This window comes from Macrobrachium rosenbergii, chromosome 52, assembly GCF_040412425.1.
Source record: "Macrobrachium rosenbergii isolate ZJJX-2024 chromosome 52, ASM4041242v1, whole genome shotgun sequence".
Lineage (NCBI taxonomy): Eukaryota > Metazoa > Arthropoda > Malacostraca > Decapoda > Palaemonidae > Macrobrachium > Macrobrachium rosenbergii.
The window spans coordinates 10,240,888-10,258,214 of NC_089792.1; the positions used below are offsets into that span (position 1 = coordinate 10,240,888).

The 17,327-nt window shown below is 35.4% G+C and overlaps 1 protein-coding gene across 2 annotated transcripts in view; it reads right to left on the reverse strand.

Moving 5' to 3' along the window:
• Window positions 1-816: 816 nt before the first annotated feature.
• The window catches only part of sigmar (Tumor necrosis factor alpha-induced protein 8-like protein sigmar), a 170,141-nt gene continuing 153,630 nt past the window's right edge, over window positions 817-17,327 (reverse strand). The window contains exons 3-6 of one of the 2 annotated variants that reach the window (XM_067095852.1): window positions 15,435-15,588; window positions 9,783-9,902; window positions 2,676-7,544; window positions 817-2,608 (exon numbers count right to left, since the gene is read on the reverse strand). In XM_067095852.1, coding sequence (XP_066951953.1) covers window positions 7,251-7,544; window positions 9,783-9,902; window positions 15,435-15,584 — 564 coding nt within the window. In that variant the 5' untranslated portion in view covers window positions 15,585-15,588 and the 3' untranslated portion in view covers window positions 817-2,608; window positions 2,676-7,250. The remainder of the gene's footprint in view (window positions 2,609-2,675; window positions 7,545-9,782; window positions 9,903-15,434; window positions 15,589-17,327) is intronic. The other variant, XM_067095851.1, reaches the window with a different exon arrangement.

Consider the following 17,327-nt stretch of genomic DNA (forward strand, 5'->3'; position numbering starts at 1 on the left):
GATTATCATACCTAATATTTAGATGAATATACATTGTTCATCCTTAAATGTTGTCCTACTCAAATTTGCTAATCAAATTATTACCTGTTTCTTCAACAAGAAAATTTACACTAGATAGCTGAATTGAATTGAACTGAATATAGAATTTAGGCCAAAGGCCAAGCACTGGGACCTAGGAGGTCATTCAGCGCTGAAACGGAAATTGACAGTAAAAGGTTAGAAAGGCGTAACAGGAGGAAAACCTCGCAGTTTCACTATGAGTCAATTGTTAGGAGAGGGTGGAAAGTCAGATGGAAGAAAGAGAATATGAAAGGAGGAACAGTGAACGGGACGGAAGGGGTTGCAGCTAGCTAGGGACCGAAGGCACGCTGCAAAGAACCTCAAGTAATGTCTACAGTGCACCGCATGAGGTGCACTGACGGCACTAACCCACGACCGGGTTTTCTACACTAGATAATACAATTAAGATAAGCATGCATAAGGTGTTTACTGATGTACATTATTTGCTCTTGAACAACGAGCTAATGAGTCGCTGACATCACTTTACTGTCTGAAAACCTTTTCTTATCAATAAACAACAACATACCACAAGATCAGGCATTACTTGATAACATAATGAATGTTTTATCTAAACATGTTTGTGACCAGCGAATTAAAAGGATAATTTCTGATATATTATATATCTTGAACCAAAGGTTAACAGCAAAGTAAGTGTAATTATTCTCTCGAATAATATTTTCCTGTAATACCTAAATTAATTCTCTTGGGGAGAAAGTCACAACGTCGAAACAATAATGGAAGACAGATACACAGCAATCACAGATTGAAAATATATATATTTTTCATATATGTATATTCATGTTATAGATACAATGTTGCTTTGTACAAAAAAAAAGAAATGCATTATAAAAAACCATTTTCTTTCCAATATCTCTCACACCAATCCTCTGACCCAGGAATCGAGTACATTGTGAATATTTACATTATGATCACACCTCACTCTTCTTCAACCACTCATACCAGTCCAAAACAAAAATAAAAGAGGAGAAACAAAGATTATAGGTCCGTTGCTGTCACTATGACAATTTTTCATTTTCATGAATTTGAGTCGTTTAGCAATTAAAGTAACGAATACACAGCGGTAAAATTTTGACAACATTTTTGCAAAGCATAATATCTTCCATACAAATTCTTAGAGTTGTTGGTATATGATAATCATCCAGGCTAGACGAGCAGTTTCATATATGCATACATGTGTGCATGTATGCATGCGTGTGCAAAACTTTGTGTGAAATGAAAATCAAGTCTACATAAAAATCTATCTTTTAAAAGTTCCTTAGTCTTAGTCAAAAATTTTATTAAAACAACATAACTGTTAACGAGTGATAAATCGTGAAATTCAATGGGAAATCCAGTTTTTGAATGAATCTTTAGAGACAACTGAATACAATTTAACTTGATGAATAAAGATAAGTTGTGAATTAAATACCATTCAATATCTAGAAGTAACTTCCAAAACTAATTTTTACTCCTTTGGTTAGAAAGTTAAATACCATTTATTATCTAGAAGTAACTTCCAAACCAAAGTTTTACTGCTGTGGTTAGGAGATTATTAAAGACAAAATTCATCTTTCACAGCTCATTTCAAAATATTTCAGAATATTTCACTGATAAATTGATGCTACATACCGTTCATGTATGTACTACAATGTACATGTACGGTGCCCGTTGTACACCGTAATTATGAAAGATGTTATGCTTATAAAAATAAAAAATATTCAGGTGATTATACATTATTAACTAAAATCAGAAAAGTCCCAGACTGTGAACACTCTAGACCGTTCGACAGCAACAGCGTACTGAAATATTTTACATCATAGTAGCGACAGGTAACACCTGTTCATTCATAAAAAAAAAGATAATGAAACTCTACTTGGTGTGTGAAACGTTCCTGACATTAAAGACAATGATTGCAAACCAGTAATCTATTTTAAAAGAGATTATCCTCATCTGAAGAAAAGAAAAACTTCTGTGGAACCAGAGGCACTGGATAACGTTCTCTTACTGTAACGATAACACTGACTTACTGATATGTATCAAGAAAACAGTACAGTAGTATATATATACACATTTCACAGTATTTATGTAGAACAACATTAGTGCATCCAAGAGATACCTTTATACTAATGAAGAAATATTATTACTGGTCATTTGATTTACTATGTTTACCTAAGTTACAAGAGTGAGAACAGAATTGAGGAAGTCACAGCAAAGGTTAAAGCAGATTTTATGTACAGTCCTTACATTTAACACTTCTATGGAAAATTCAGTAGGCGATTACAGTAAAACTAAAAAGAGTAACGTAAGTCTTATGAGAATAAATTAGGTACATAAGGAATGGTTCCTCTAACCTTATATATTCGGAGAAAAATGAAAGCCTTCAAGTTACATTTCGGTTTCTCTTGAAAATTATTATCTTTGACAATGGTAAAAAGTACTGTACTGAAAGAGTCACTATCACCAAAAGCATGACAAAAAAATTTCTTGCAGAATGTAAATACTACATCCATCTTTGTATGCCTTTAAAGTAATAGCTTTTAGTCTAGGGCTAGTTTGCATAACATCAGATGTTTGTTAAAATGCTCTTATTGCAAGGAAACATACTGGCACAGCACAAAAAGAGAGGAAAATTATTATTTTACCTGCACGAGTAAGCGACAGCATAGCTTTTACCAATCTAAGCATCAGACAGTGAAACTTGAAAAGGAGAGTTATTGTTTACTAATAAAATTTTATATGGCCTCGCAATGATGAAATCCTGTTATCTCACTTCTTCAGAAAATGGACAGCATCTGCTGTAAGGTCAACAAGGGTAATGTAAAGAACTTTTCTCATCATTCTGACGGAGTAGACTGAAAGCTGTGCTGGAAATGGAAGCTACTTAATATATAAGTGAAGAGATAAACAAACCACCTTGTGCATACGTCATGATGTCGAGAAAATAAGCTGTGTGCGTCTTTGCGCAGCAAAAAATGGTACAAAGAGCATCCTCTGTAATTTTTTTTGTATGGTACAGATGCACGTCCTTTGCCAACTCTGTACAGTACATTCTCCCTTGCACTGTAACCTGCGTAATATTGAGTCATGTATAGTGCCTTAGGAAAATGATGGTCCTCTGAATGTGGTGGAGAAGCTGAAATTGGGATTTGATAGACCGCTCCCTGTGTTGGCAACTGTAGTGGGACAGAAAAACAAGCAGTGGCTGGCACAAAAATGGCTATCAAACAGTTAAAGAAGTTTGCTGCAAAGTTCAGTCCTTGTGCCATAGAAGATCACATTGCTATTGTGAAGTCATAAGCCAAAAATGCTATTTCCCACATGAAACTAAATAAAATAGTGTAAAACTGTTTTAATGCAGAAATGGTGAGTGGGCATTGCTGTCTGTAATGACAGAATCAAAGCATTTGGAGCAATTGGCTTACATTAACACTTGAGGCGAATAATGGAGAACCTAGCCATAAAATATAGCTTGAGAATTATCTTCCTTTTTTTTTCAGCAAGAATTAGGTCTTAAAAGGCATGATACTGAACAAAATTTCCCCCGATGCTCTTCCATTCCAATCAACATTTAGATGATGTTACTGAATAGATAACTGAGTACGTTGAACTAGTACTTCCAAATGTTACTACCACATAACAACAAAGCTGGACTCATTGTCTAGGATAAGAGATGGTTGGATCTCTGATGTCCCTCAATTCTCCCAAAGTCTAGTTCCATGAGGGAGGGCCTGGCTATCAAATACCACAAAGATAGACAGCAAGTCTGAGCTCTGGTGACCCCTATTCTAAACATGAGAAATATATAGAGCTACACAATTCTCCAAAGGCTCTTTTATATCATTGAAGGTACATCAAGCTAGTAGTCCAGACACACTACACCATGCAAGAATTCAGGAATAGAGTCTGGTATTAACAGATGGCCACCAGAAAACAGACATTGCTGGACCATGGACCACTTTCTCAGGTCAAAGGGCTGGCTTCATTGACCCATGATGACTCCCACTTCAAGGTCTGAAACCTCTTTCCAATTTTTATAAAGACTCCTTCTCCTCAGCCGAGCATCTCTTTATCCACCTTGTCAATATGACTCACACTTCTGACCGTGGTCCCTCTTCCTTTTGTCCTAAAAATTTCCGACAATGATCTCAACCCTTGACTATAATTATGTCCTTGAGTCGTGGCTGGATCACATGGCGAAAGCCATGAGTCCCCCTAACATAAACAGGCAGTAATTAACTGTATTTCATACATTCTTTTATCAATGCAGGCTAATATTTTGAAATTGTTTAAATTCTTGAAGAGGTTTATTTGTTAAATTCTTGAAGAGGTTTGTATGTTAAATTCTTGAAGAGGTTTGTTTGTTAAATGCTTGAAGAGGTTTGTTTGTTAAATTCTTGAAGAGGTTTATTGGTTAAATTCTTGAAGAGGTTTGTGTGTTAAATTCTTGAAGAGGTTTATTGGTTAAATTCTTGAAGAGGTTTAGGGAATTATATTGCCAGAAAATTTCCAGCTTGGGCTCTGCATGAAAACTGTTTGTTAACAGATACTGCTATTGATGGCCAATCCCTTAACCCCCTAGGAGTCTGTTATCAAGGGCCAAGAGTTTAACTGTTACTGATGATGAAGAAACCTCAGAATAGCATTTCTCCACACTTCAGTACTGGAGTACCTTTTAGATCTTCATAAACATTGACAGATTAATAGTGGAACACCAATATCAATTTGGCAAAATATTTGCACTTTGCCATATCTTGACAAGTACCAATGGAGAATCCTGTTCTACCTTAATGCATTACATTTACACAAAAGAAGGTGATAAATGAAGTCCAAATCCACGTTATTACATATCTTTAAGTCCAACGCCCAGCTAGACGAGCGATCAAATGCCATTATGGACTCTTGGGAAGAGAAACAAAATTATGAAAGGTGAAGGTCAGCCACAAAGGAAGTGATGGACCCACCTCTTAAGGGATGCAAGATCACAAGCACTAGGAAAACCAGAAGGAAAAAGAAAATTCCAAAGCGTTGCAGTAGAAGAAGAAGCAGTCAATGAACCGCGCAATTTCTTGCAAACTTCTGGCAATGTTTAATATATATGATCAAATGGAATAAATATTCACAAGGCAAGTTAAGTTATTGACGTCTACTATAGAATGCAGCTTAACTGGCAAAGTTTGTTCATACCTGGAAACAAACAGAAATTCCATTTAAATCTTCATAAAGATACATAAAGGTATATTATGCGGTGGTCCTCTCTTTGTAAGAGAGTTTTGTCGTAACCTAAGATAAAACTTATATGAGAGAAACGTACAAGCCAGCGAACGCTCTTTAGTACATTACATTTTCGTAAAACTAGGCCCACTGGCCATAAAGAAAAAAAAAGTTATTTACCTAAGACTATGGGTGAAATTATTTCAACTGTTATTTTCATTTTGGAAACCGTCAACTGCATAGCAGAGGTGAAAACGATCCCTTGTGCTAACCTAGACGTTGCGACGCCAGTTTTAGTAGCCATAAATTAATTAGTCAATCAATCCCTTGTGCTAAGGTATCTCCCAATTATAAAACCAGAGGAGATGAATGTACACTCATTTCTTGTGCATTATCTTTCGCTGTTCAGGGGCACTGGAATTCGATGAAATTATGGATACAATGAGCTTCATCATACTCTTGAACAGCAGACTGTGTCAGCATTTACCAGAGCATCGTAGCTATGATGAAACGCGCGCGAATGAAGAACAGACTCCCCAAACATTGTCATTCTCAAACAGAACGTTTATCATTAACACAACACACGACTTCTGTCCTTATCAAAGAACAATCCATAACAAAATGCAGGGAAGATACATCAGTCACTTCAACGTTTAAGCATTTAAGTACAAAGAAACTTAACCTCTCCTAATAAGTACGCAACAGGGAGCATCATCAGTACGAACCTAGACTTTAAATCAGAGCCTGTGGCATTCCGTTTGTTGGCAACTGAAGAATGTGATTTAGACGTTTTGGAATGATAATGGCGTGTAAGAGGAGTGAGTGTTGTATGTGCAGAGTCCCCCCGGTGCTGTTAATTTGCATTCCACTGGATGCATCATGCATACCCAAAAAGGCTGAGAAGCTACGTGAATGAACAATGCTTAAAGCTATGGACTATTGATAAACGACTTTCACTGAGAATTTGACTGTTGAATTACTTTGTAAATGCGTTTTCAAGCGCTTGCTTTTGCGCTCGTATTTTTAATCGATCATAAATAAAGGTAAGTTTTTTTTCTTGCAACTAAGATAATCTTATTGCTGTTTCAAAGAGAAAGAACGGAACAGTCAAGAGAAACGATGTAACACAAGAAAAAGAAAATAAAGCACTTTTCAGTAGACTCCGACTGCATGCAGATCATACAGGCTTATCTTAAGATTTTCAGGATTTCTCTTAATTAGCTAGACTGATAAAGAATGAAGGCTTGTGACCAGTATAAATAAGTCCACTTTTTACAAAACACGAATTCAAAAGTTTATGGTGATAAACTCTAGTTAAAATATTGGAGAGATGTCGTGATTAAAGTCTACCATTTTGATTAATTAGGGTGAGACGGCTGAATGGGTCTAGCCATCCAGTACAGTCGATTACATTTACTCTTTTCGACGATTACATTTACTCTTTTCGACGATTACATTTACTCTTTTCGAGGAACGGGGAAAGTTTCATCTTCCTGATCAAACTCCCTTGATTCTTGGTATTTTGCATTAATTTATATTACATAATCACGTGACGATTTGCCTGATCTATCTGCCATGGTTTCTTATTTAGATTTATCTCGATATGATTATCACATTTTTCGTTTTCCGATATGTTATCTTAACTTAGAAAACTTAACAAACTTATATATCCTTTTTGAGCCAAATACAATAATACAGCGTTTGACACTTCTAGCGTAGGTTTCTCGCGGTCTTCTTGAAAATGCCTATGTAGAAAAAACTTCCTTTTTGCAGAAGTCGCAGTGATCGAAACCACTCGTGACCTAGACTGTCTGTATAGTGCACTTCCGGGCAGCATTCGAATGCGTCAGGGCGTCACCGAACTGCGTCACTGCGTGCACGGAATATTTCTGCGTCATTCGCAACGCACGCTACCGGTATATAGTGAAGAAGACACGCCCATAGCTTCAGAAAGACCCTAAAACCTACGAAGACTGACTTCAGATCCGCCCCTCGTCGAAGGCTTTGCTCATGTCTCCAATGATGGACTGGAGGAGAGGGCGGTGCTGGGAGTCGGTCTTGAACATCTCCTCGAGGAAGGCGGAGTCCGTGAAGAAGTCCAGGACGTGGTCTATCCTCCCGAGGGTCTTGTCTGAGAGGTGGTTGCCCACCAGGTCCTTCAGGATCGCTCGGCAGTCGTTGATGTTCTTCGTCAGGAAGTTCTTGTCGAAGGTGAAGTCGACCTCGAAGAAGCTGATGACGGTCTTGACGATCGTTGTGAATTTGTCCTTCAGCTGGAACGAAGACGGAACGGGTTAGTCACTAGATACTCGACTTCTTAAGAATTTATTTTTATTTTTTTTTAATTTGTTGTTTCTCTGACTAAATCATATATATATGCCTACTATTTTGCAGCAGTTATTAGTTTATCTCATGTAACGTAATATATCAACTGATTATAAGCTTTAATCTCGGCACTTCAAATAGAAAATACAATTGAGTAACAATAACCAGATCTTAATATCACGATTTCACTGAGGCTCATTTAAAGAAAACTTAAAGCAGATGGTGGATCTGGTTAATAATAACAATAATCAAAACGATATGTATAAGTATATCTATACAGTATATATATATATATATATATATATATATATATATATATATATATATATATATATATATATATATATATAATATATTATATACAGTATATATATTATATATATGTACATATAAAATAGATGTCATGCAACACAATTCTCAAAAGATATTTAGGTTCTACATTTGGGTATCTTTGTTCTTTCTTATCTTAGGCCCCTGATAAGGAATCAAGCAGATATATTTGTCACTGCATTTAGAGAATATCCACCAAACAGACAAGTTTAAATAGTAGTTTTAATTAGTTTTTTAAATATATATACATATATATATTTATATAAATATAAAAATAAATATAAACAAATATAAATACTTATATATACATATATCTCTCCATATATATATATATATATATATATATATATATATATATATATATATATATATATATATATATATATATATATATATATATATATATATATATATATATATATATATATATATATATATATATATATTTATATATATATATATATATATATATATATATATATATTGTATATATATATATATATAGAGAGAGAGAGAGAGAGAGAGAGAGAGAGAGAGAGAGAGAGAGAGAGAGAGAGCACTTCTCATACCCAGACATTTCATAAAACGGAGACCATAATCAGGGTCACCATGAATCAACACGTCAACACCATGGCAAACACCATCAAGTTTGAGTAACGTGGGAAAATCGACACCATATTCCTTAAGAGCTCCTTTGTGCCTTCCACGTCAAAGGACGTCACAGTATGGCAGCCCTACAGATTCGGGAGGCGATGCCCTTAAGGAGATGAAGTCTCGTTGACGCTGACCAGATCCAGAGATCTGGTTCAGGGGGAAGATGCTGGGAGTGTCTGTTGATGTTGGTCTTCTCGTGACATGAACCACATGAGCGCTGGAGGACAAAGGAGAACAACTATATTCAGAAGCACAGACAGTTTCAGATAGTCATGCTTCCTTTTCAGTGTGGGGACATTGAAAGCCAACTACGTAGCACAAACAGTTTCGGGGCGTCCTGCTCATTTCTTCAGTGTGGAGATATGAAACCCAACTGCGTAGCACAAACAGTTTCGGAGCGTCATTCTCCTTTTTTCAGTGGGGACATTGAAACCCTACTACGTGGCATAAACAGTTTCGGAGCGTCATGCTCCCTCTTCAGTGTGGAGACATGAAACCCAACTACGTAGCACAAACAGTTTCGAAGCGTCACGCTCCTTTTTTCGGTGTGGAGACATGAAAACTAAACTACGTAGCACAAACAGTTTCGGAGCGCCATGCTCCCTCTTCAGTGTGGAGACATGAAAATCCAACTACGTACCTGAGTTTTAATGTCTACAGGCTTAAGAGGGAGCATGACGCTCCGTAACTGTTTGTGCCTATGAATATATTCTTTCTCCAATTTGTGGGTTTCTTTTTTTCTAAGTTTCACAGATCGATATTGATCTGGTATCATCACGCTACCAGACGCACGATGAAGGCTAACTTTAACCTTAAATAAAATAAAAATTACTGAGGCTTGACGGCTGCAATTTGGTATGTTTGATGATTGGAGGGTGGATGATCAACATACCAATTTACAGCCCTCTAGCCTCAATAGTTTTTAAGATCGAGGGCGGACAGAAAAAAGTGCTGACGGACAGACAAAGCCGGCACAGTAGTTTTCTTGTCAGAAAACTAAAAGAAGACATCTAACATTAAAAAAAAAAAAAAAAAAATCAAGTGTTCGTTTTGAGTTTCAGAAATATTTCATTCGTGCATTCTATCCTGTCAGTTGCATCACAGAAATTTTGATCAACTCTTAAAATAATAATAATAATAATAATAATAATAATAATAATAATAATAATAATAATAACAACAGAACCTTTGAACCACCTCACCTGATCGGCCACTTTGAGGTCTTCATCTGAAAAGAGTTTGTTTCTGGAGAGGAAGTCAATTTTGACGATGATTTTGATGATGTTCTTAACTAACTTCTCGGCTTCTTTCTTGTTCCCCGTCTGAAATAACAACGAAAGAATTAGTAGCTTGTAAAAAGGATAAAATTCCTAAAGGACGTAAATATACATGCAGAAAAACCTCAGTTAATAAACAGGCGTTTTGTATTTATTTGTATGACATTTTTTTCTCTCTTTGGAATCAGTAGAAAAAATGACATACGTAAAAATTAGGTACAGTGTATACCTGTGCTTGTTAACAATTATTTGTGTGGCATTTTCTATCCCTTGGGGATCAATAGGAGATATGATACATACTTAAAAACTAGGTATAGTATATCCCTATGCTTGTTAACAATTATTTGTGTGGCACTTTCTCTTGACAATCAATAGGAAATATCACATTCTCTTAAAAATTAGGTACAGTATACACCTGTGCTTGTTAAATATTTGTATGACATTTCCTCTCTCTTGGAAATCAATAGAAAGAAAGAAAGACATTTGTATGACATTTTTTAATGTCTATCTTTTGTGCATTAATAAAAAAAGGCATAACATACATAAGAAATAAGCGGAGTATACACCTATGCTTGTGTAATGTTAGTGTTGACTCACCAAAGGTTTCATTGTTCCAGGAATATACCACATGACATTGGAGGTCGCAAACAGGTGTTACTGTAACCATGTACAGGTGTTCCACACTCCAAGAGACCTCCATTTGCGAGGCTGTTCCGACCTTTACCTTGTGTTGCATGTCCAGAATACGCAATATCTCTCTCTCTCTCTCTCTCTCTCTCTCTCTCTCTCTCTCCTCTGCAATTATACTGTCAGTATACGCATGTAGGTCTTTTGCGTGTATGTTTGTTTCTTAGTGAATACGCATGTGTACAAATAACTCATATAGGAAATGTTAAGCCAACTGTCATAATCTTAAAGGATTTTCTTCGCATGAAGGAAATAATAATAATAATAATAATAATAATAATAATAATAATAATAATAATAATAATAATAATAATAATAATAATAATCAACACAAATCACGTGTGAAACAGAAATAAATTTCTGACTCACATCAGGATCAGAACCTTCTTTCAATTGAAAGGCAGGGGTGCTGCCCAGGGCCATACAAGACTTGTATGGCCTAGTGGGCAACGCCCTTGCCTTTCAATTGAAAGACCTAGTTCGAACCTGATGTGAGTCAGAAATTTATTAATAATAATAATAATAATAATAATAATAATAATAATAATAATAATAATAATAATAATAATAATAATAATAATAATAAATTCACAATCTCGTAAAAAACAATGTGTAATAAAAATCCACAATTATTATTACACAACAGTAAAAATAATAATAATAATAATAATAATAATAATAATAATAATAATAATAATAATAATAATAATAAATCTATGATTATTTTCTACTACTTCTCAACGTTTAATATAAATCAACCAAACCCGCCTGAGATTCATCCAATACGGATGTCATTTCATACCGGGTGGACCTAATGATTATCAAGTTACCAAACTTTACTTTTTTCTTTTTCAAAACTGCCAAACGCAATGCTGTGTCCTCGCTTAGCAAGTGTTCCGCATTAAAAATCAAAACATAACATAAGAAATACTGGGCACCGAATTATAATGCGAGGTGCTGTCATTGTATTTTCCACATCAGTGTTCGATATCTCCTACTGTTTTTCCTTTTTTATTTATAAAGATTATTCAGTATGATGGCAGACATATATAAGTCAATTTCAAGAAGTCACCAAGACCTATGCATTTAATAATAATAATTACTAAATTATTATTACTAATAAATAATAATCGAGAGATATACTTTCTAAACGGTCACCAAATGACACCAAATGAATCTCCTAACGGTTTTATTGCCTGTAACCTGATAACTGCATAACGTGAAAGTTATCATAACACTGTTCCCAAAGGCGTTATGGACTGATAAACCGATCGCCTTACTTAAAACGGGGGGAACTCGATAGCATTCAACGTCATAAGAACTTTCTCTCTCTCTCTCTCTCTCTCTCTCTCTCTCTCTCTCAGCTCGAGAGTTAAACAGGAACGAAGAGCTGATATTCACGAATGAAGAGAGAGAGAGAGAGAGAGAGAGAGAGAGAGAGAGAGAGAGAGAGAGAGAGAGAGAGAGAGAGAGAGAATAGAATAACCAATAACTTTTCAATGACTTTCCCATAATGGCTGATGTAGGACAAAGCTGGAAAAGAATACAGGGTAAGCATGGATGCATGATACATTAAAATGAACTCATAAATCCGAAGTAACCCGTTGTGAAAAGCATCTTTCACTCACTTAGGAAATTGCATTAGTGCAAATTTGTTAGTTTCCTCCAACAAACAGTCAAAATACACTCACGCTTCATATAATTATCATTTAAGCAAACTGCTGTTTGGCACACATTTTTCTCTATGTGTAAGGATTATGTATAAACTGTGATTGTACCATTTGCATTTCGTTCATTTTCTGTTTCCACATTGTTAGCAGATTCTAAAATTCATCAAACCTATGTTTAACTAATCCTTTTTTTTTTTTTTACTGGAGTTCAGGTCACTAAAGGTATCACTGACGATGGTATTTATTTCATAAAAGTCTAAATGTTTTCACTCCGGTCATATTTACCCTTGCAATGACCTGTCGCCAGAATACTCGTTCCTCGTTGCTCTCCGCTTGATGCAAGAGTGCTGATTTGTCAAACACAGGGTATGATGAAATTCAAAGCTCTCTCTCTCTCTCTCTCTCTCTCTCTCTCTCTCTCCTGACAATTTCTGACCAGCAACTTATTCGAATAAGCAGGAAACCGAATATGCAGATAACAGGAAAGGAATTTCCCTCCATTATCCGTTATTCCAACATCGCCATTCTTTCCATGTGATGCAGACTGACAGACTGATTGATTGATTGACTGACTACATTTAAAAATTCAGAAATGTTACATGCTGTACTTTGCATGTTAAATGTTCACAGCATTCCTGAGCCAGACACAACCTGAATTATTAACTGCGTTCCTCTGGCATTTGTTGTGCGAGGCGTTACCTGAACTTTACTTTCGAAAGCTGGTCAATGTTTGAAATGTCTGAAACAATGGAAGGTCTAAAGCAAACAATTTACAATCCCAGTCTGAGGGGAGGAAAGAGGTGTTTATTGAAACGGACGATTAAACTCAAAGGAATTCTTGTGGTTACCGTTGGCATCATTCAACGAAACTCAGGAATTCAAACAAGATTCCTTTATCGCTCTTGATGTATGTTTGGCGTCATTCTAGTGTTCCTAGTTGTATTATCAAGAGTTCTTTTCTTTACATTTCTTATTCCCTCTATCTATCTACCTATCTTATTTGTCTATTCACAATTTAGGATTTCAAAACAAGACTGCATATAACTCGATGTTGCTGCAATATGGGATTGTTGCAGAGGCCCACAAATACCTTTGGTCTTTTCCAAATTTTCCAAATCTGAGAAAAGACCAGTGCAGCAAAAGGCCTCGGGTTGTTTTTAAGTACAAAATTCCTTAATTACAATGTAATTCTTATCAGTTGACTTAACTTTATCATTACAATGGTTCTTATAGTAGATTTAATGAATACCTGAAATATAATCGGTAATAAAACTTATCCTTTTCTAAAATAATATAAAGAAAGGGAGACATTCAAACACCAGAAAGCTTTGTAGCCTCGTTAAATACGCGTTTGTTTGAAAACTCCACACATACTGCGAGAAAACTATCGGAACATTTTGCTTAAGCCAAGAGCATCTGGAACTCCGGACATTAAAGCTTGACTGATTATCATTCTGGTAAAAGAAAAGTTGCCTATTCGTTGTTCTTTTATCTCCGATGATTTATAAATCGCGCCTGTTATAAGGAATAAATACATAAATAGAGCACCCACATTTTTTTTAGAAGGAGTTTTGTTTCTATTTTCTTGTCAATAGGTAAAATTCATTTCCTTGGGTGTCCATAGGGTAGGCTGAATTTCCCAGATGTCTGCTAAAACATTCTTTAGTTTTTCCTAAGTATTAAAGGTCCAATTAGACAAACTGATTGTTCCAGATCTCTGTCAACTGTTCATTTCACTCAAAGCCGATGGAACACTATGATCAACACAAAGTTAAGTGAGTCCTGTCTAAAATGGATGGGGGGGATTTTGAAGTCTAATTCTCATACGGCAAGATTACTATTACATTATTTACGAACGTATAGTATCATGGAGCTTTCACACATAATACACATTTAGGATTATAGAAGTTAATGAGAGGTATTCTCTGATGGTGTCAATGGGATATTGTTGACTGATTGGAAATTTCTCTAGGCCTGGATAATAACATCATAAATACTAAATCTTGCCTAGATGCAGTCATTTGCAGTGGAATGCATTTAAAACTTATCCTTCTCCTTCCCTGTATATTCTAGATAAGTTACTGTACTGACCCTTTTCTTTTTTTATATTCTTAAACACCTTTTATTAAATTCTTCTGTTTCATATCACCCGTAAGGGTTCCATAAGGCAAAATCCATTAGGAACCTTCTTTCCCCTCGTACTGATGCTTAGTCATTTTTTTGTTTTGACAGTTTGGCATAAGGATCTGTGGGCCGAACTTTCCGTTTATGGCCTTACTAACTGATTTACTGACCACTGTTGTTCTTTTTCTTGTTGTTGATGAAGTTGTAACATCCTTTCTCTCCTCTACTACTGGTGTAGGTTCACATGGTACCGTTCACTGAACTACACTTTATTGCTCTTATTGACAATCTCGTTCAGTGCACCTCTTCTCCCTTTCTTGCATTCAACGATGACTCAGCCTCGTCTCTCATGTATCTTATTACTGCACCGCCAAGATTATCATCTGTCACTCATGCCGAGTCTTGAACTGATCAAGTGATCTTTCTTCGTTTGTCATCTGCGATCTTAGACGTATGTTTGAATCGGGACGTATGAAGTTTCTACCAATTTCTACCCGTGTTTACTTCCCCTAGGTTTTTCGCCTCTTACTTTACGCTATTGGGTGATCGTGTTCATTCATTCTAATTCTTTGAAAATAAAGTCTTCTCTTCCGTGTTTGAATGAATGAATGACTATATGAAATTTGGGCCACAGTGTTCGGCGCTTTGGCCGGGAACGCCATTCAGTGCCCTTCGGTGTGTTCCGGGCTTGTTCCATATGAATAGGGTTCATCTTCTGCATAATAATAATAAAAATAATAATAATATAAAATTATTTTTCTAGCCGATATACTAATCAATGTATACGATTCAGACCAAAATTAATAATAAAAAAGTCAACTTACATAAAATAATAATAATAATAATAATAATAATAATAATAATAATAATAATAATAATAATAATTTTCCTAGCAAATATACTAATCTATGTATAAGATTCAAACCAATATTAATGATAAAGAAAACCAACTTACATAATAATAATAATAATAATAATAATAATAATAATAATAATAATAATAATAATAATAATATAAACAATCCTTCTCTAGCCTATGCACTAATCAGTGTATATGATTCAAACCAGAATTAACAATAAAAATAAGCCAACCTACATAAGCTTTGGCGAGATTGTACATGTTGTCTAGTATGTTGGCGTGCGTGTCGTCGATGAAGTTCTTGGCCATACTCTTGTTGGAGATCTTACTCAGCAACTTCTTCTGCGCCTTCAGGCTGATGTCTCGTGCCCTGAACGTGTCCCCCATCCTGCTGCCGAGAGAGAGAGAGAGAAAAAGAGGGACATGAGAAAGAGGTCAAGCGCTGGGACCTATGAGGTCATTTCCTCGCAGTCGCACTATGAGACAATTCTGCCCTAAAATGGAAGACTGTAAAACCGCAGTATTTGCAAAATTTTCGAAATTGAGATATGCTGCCGAGAGAGAGAGAGAGAGAGAGAGAGAGAGAGAGAGAGAGAGAGAGAGAGCGACATGAGAAAGAGGTCAAGCGCTGGGACCTATGAGGTCATGCAGTGCTGAATGGTGCAACAGGAGGAAAACTTCCTCGCAATTCTGCCCTCAAATGGAAAACTGTGAAGTTGCAAAATTCTCAAAATTGAGATATACCACCTACTGGGCTCGTGAAACACAAAATACACAAGTTACTGCAGTTTCAGAATGATTCTTCAATGCTTTCCACGAGTATTTAGGGGGTCCTATTTGCAGTATCTGCAAAATCAGTAGCAAGGCAAGGGGAAACTGCAGTATCTGCCATTTTTCTCAGTTTTGTATTTTTTGCAGATACTGCAGTCTTCCATTTAGGCAGAATTGTTAGAAGGGGGTTGAGGAAAGTAAGATGGAGGAAAGAGAATATGAATTATTACGCTTTCAAACAAAGTTGTGACGCCTTCAGGAGTACAGAGTCTTTACTGTTGCGCCACCAGGAGCAATCAGCACTCGCTGAAAGGTATATTACGTAAGGCACGAGAAAGTAATTAAAGAACAGAGAACTCTTATACACACGAGAGATGCATAATCTTCCCCGCAGAAGATTGTATTTTGTGGGGAACTTTATTCCTTTTATTCACCAAAACAAGGAAGAATAATATATCATCAAATATGCTCTATAAGCAGGCACATATTTACACAAACATATACATACATGTGCACACTCACAGACATGTCATAGAAACGACCATATGTATATTTTGTACTCTCTTGCTTTGCTTAAGGTCAGTTCATTCACAATATCTGGATTCATAACTAAATAGAAATTCTTGTGTAATGTATATATATATATATATATATATATATATATATATATATATATATATATATATGCAGATAAATAGATAGATAGATAATGAATAAAATCATAGGATTGTTGAGCAAGACGACGATAATCTGAAATGTTTAAAGACATTATAAACATTAACCTACATATATATATATATACATATATATATATATATATATATATATATATATATATATATATATATATATATATATATATATATATATATATATATAGTGCTGGTATAGCCTTGAAGCCTTTTCTAGGAACGTGCGAAAATACCCCGATTTGGAAATAAAATATCCGAAGTATCGGGAAAGGCACTTACAGGCTTGGCCTGAAACCCTGGGAAATCCATATCAGAATTATTGAATGTCAAATATCCCGTCAGAAATGAAGTTTAAATATAATGAAGTTCTTACAGTATCATGTTTTTATTCTCATACGACAAATAAAAAAAACCTTCGACTGGATTTTTTTTTATAATACCATAGATTTTTCTATGATAACATTTCAAGTATTTTACCACCATGGCACTCGTATCCAAAAACTGGAATCCTCTTGCAAGCCTGCCGTAGGAACCTAAGGAATTCAAGGTTTCAGTCGATTATATATGCCAAAAAATCTAATGCCTTTTTACCCTACTCAAGAGCTAATTTAATTCCTATTCCCACAAACATTACTTCATTAATTGTTAATTGGAGGCAAAAGTCCCT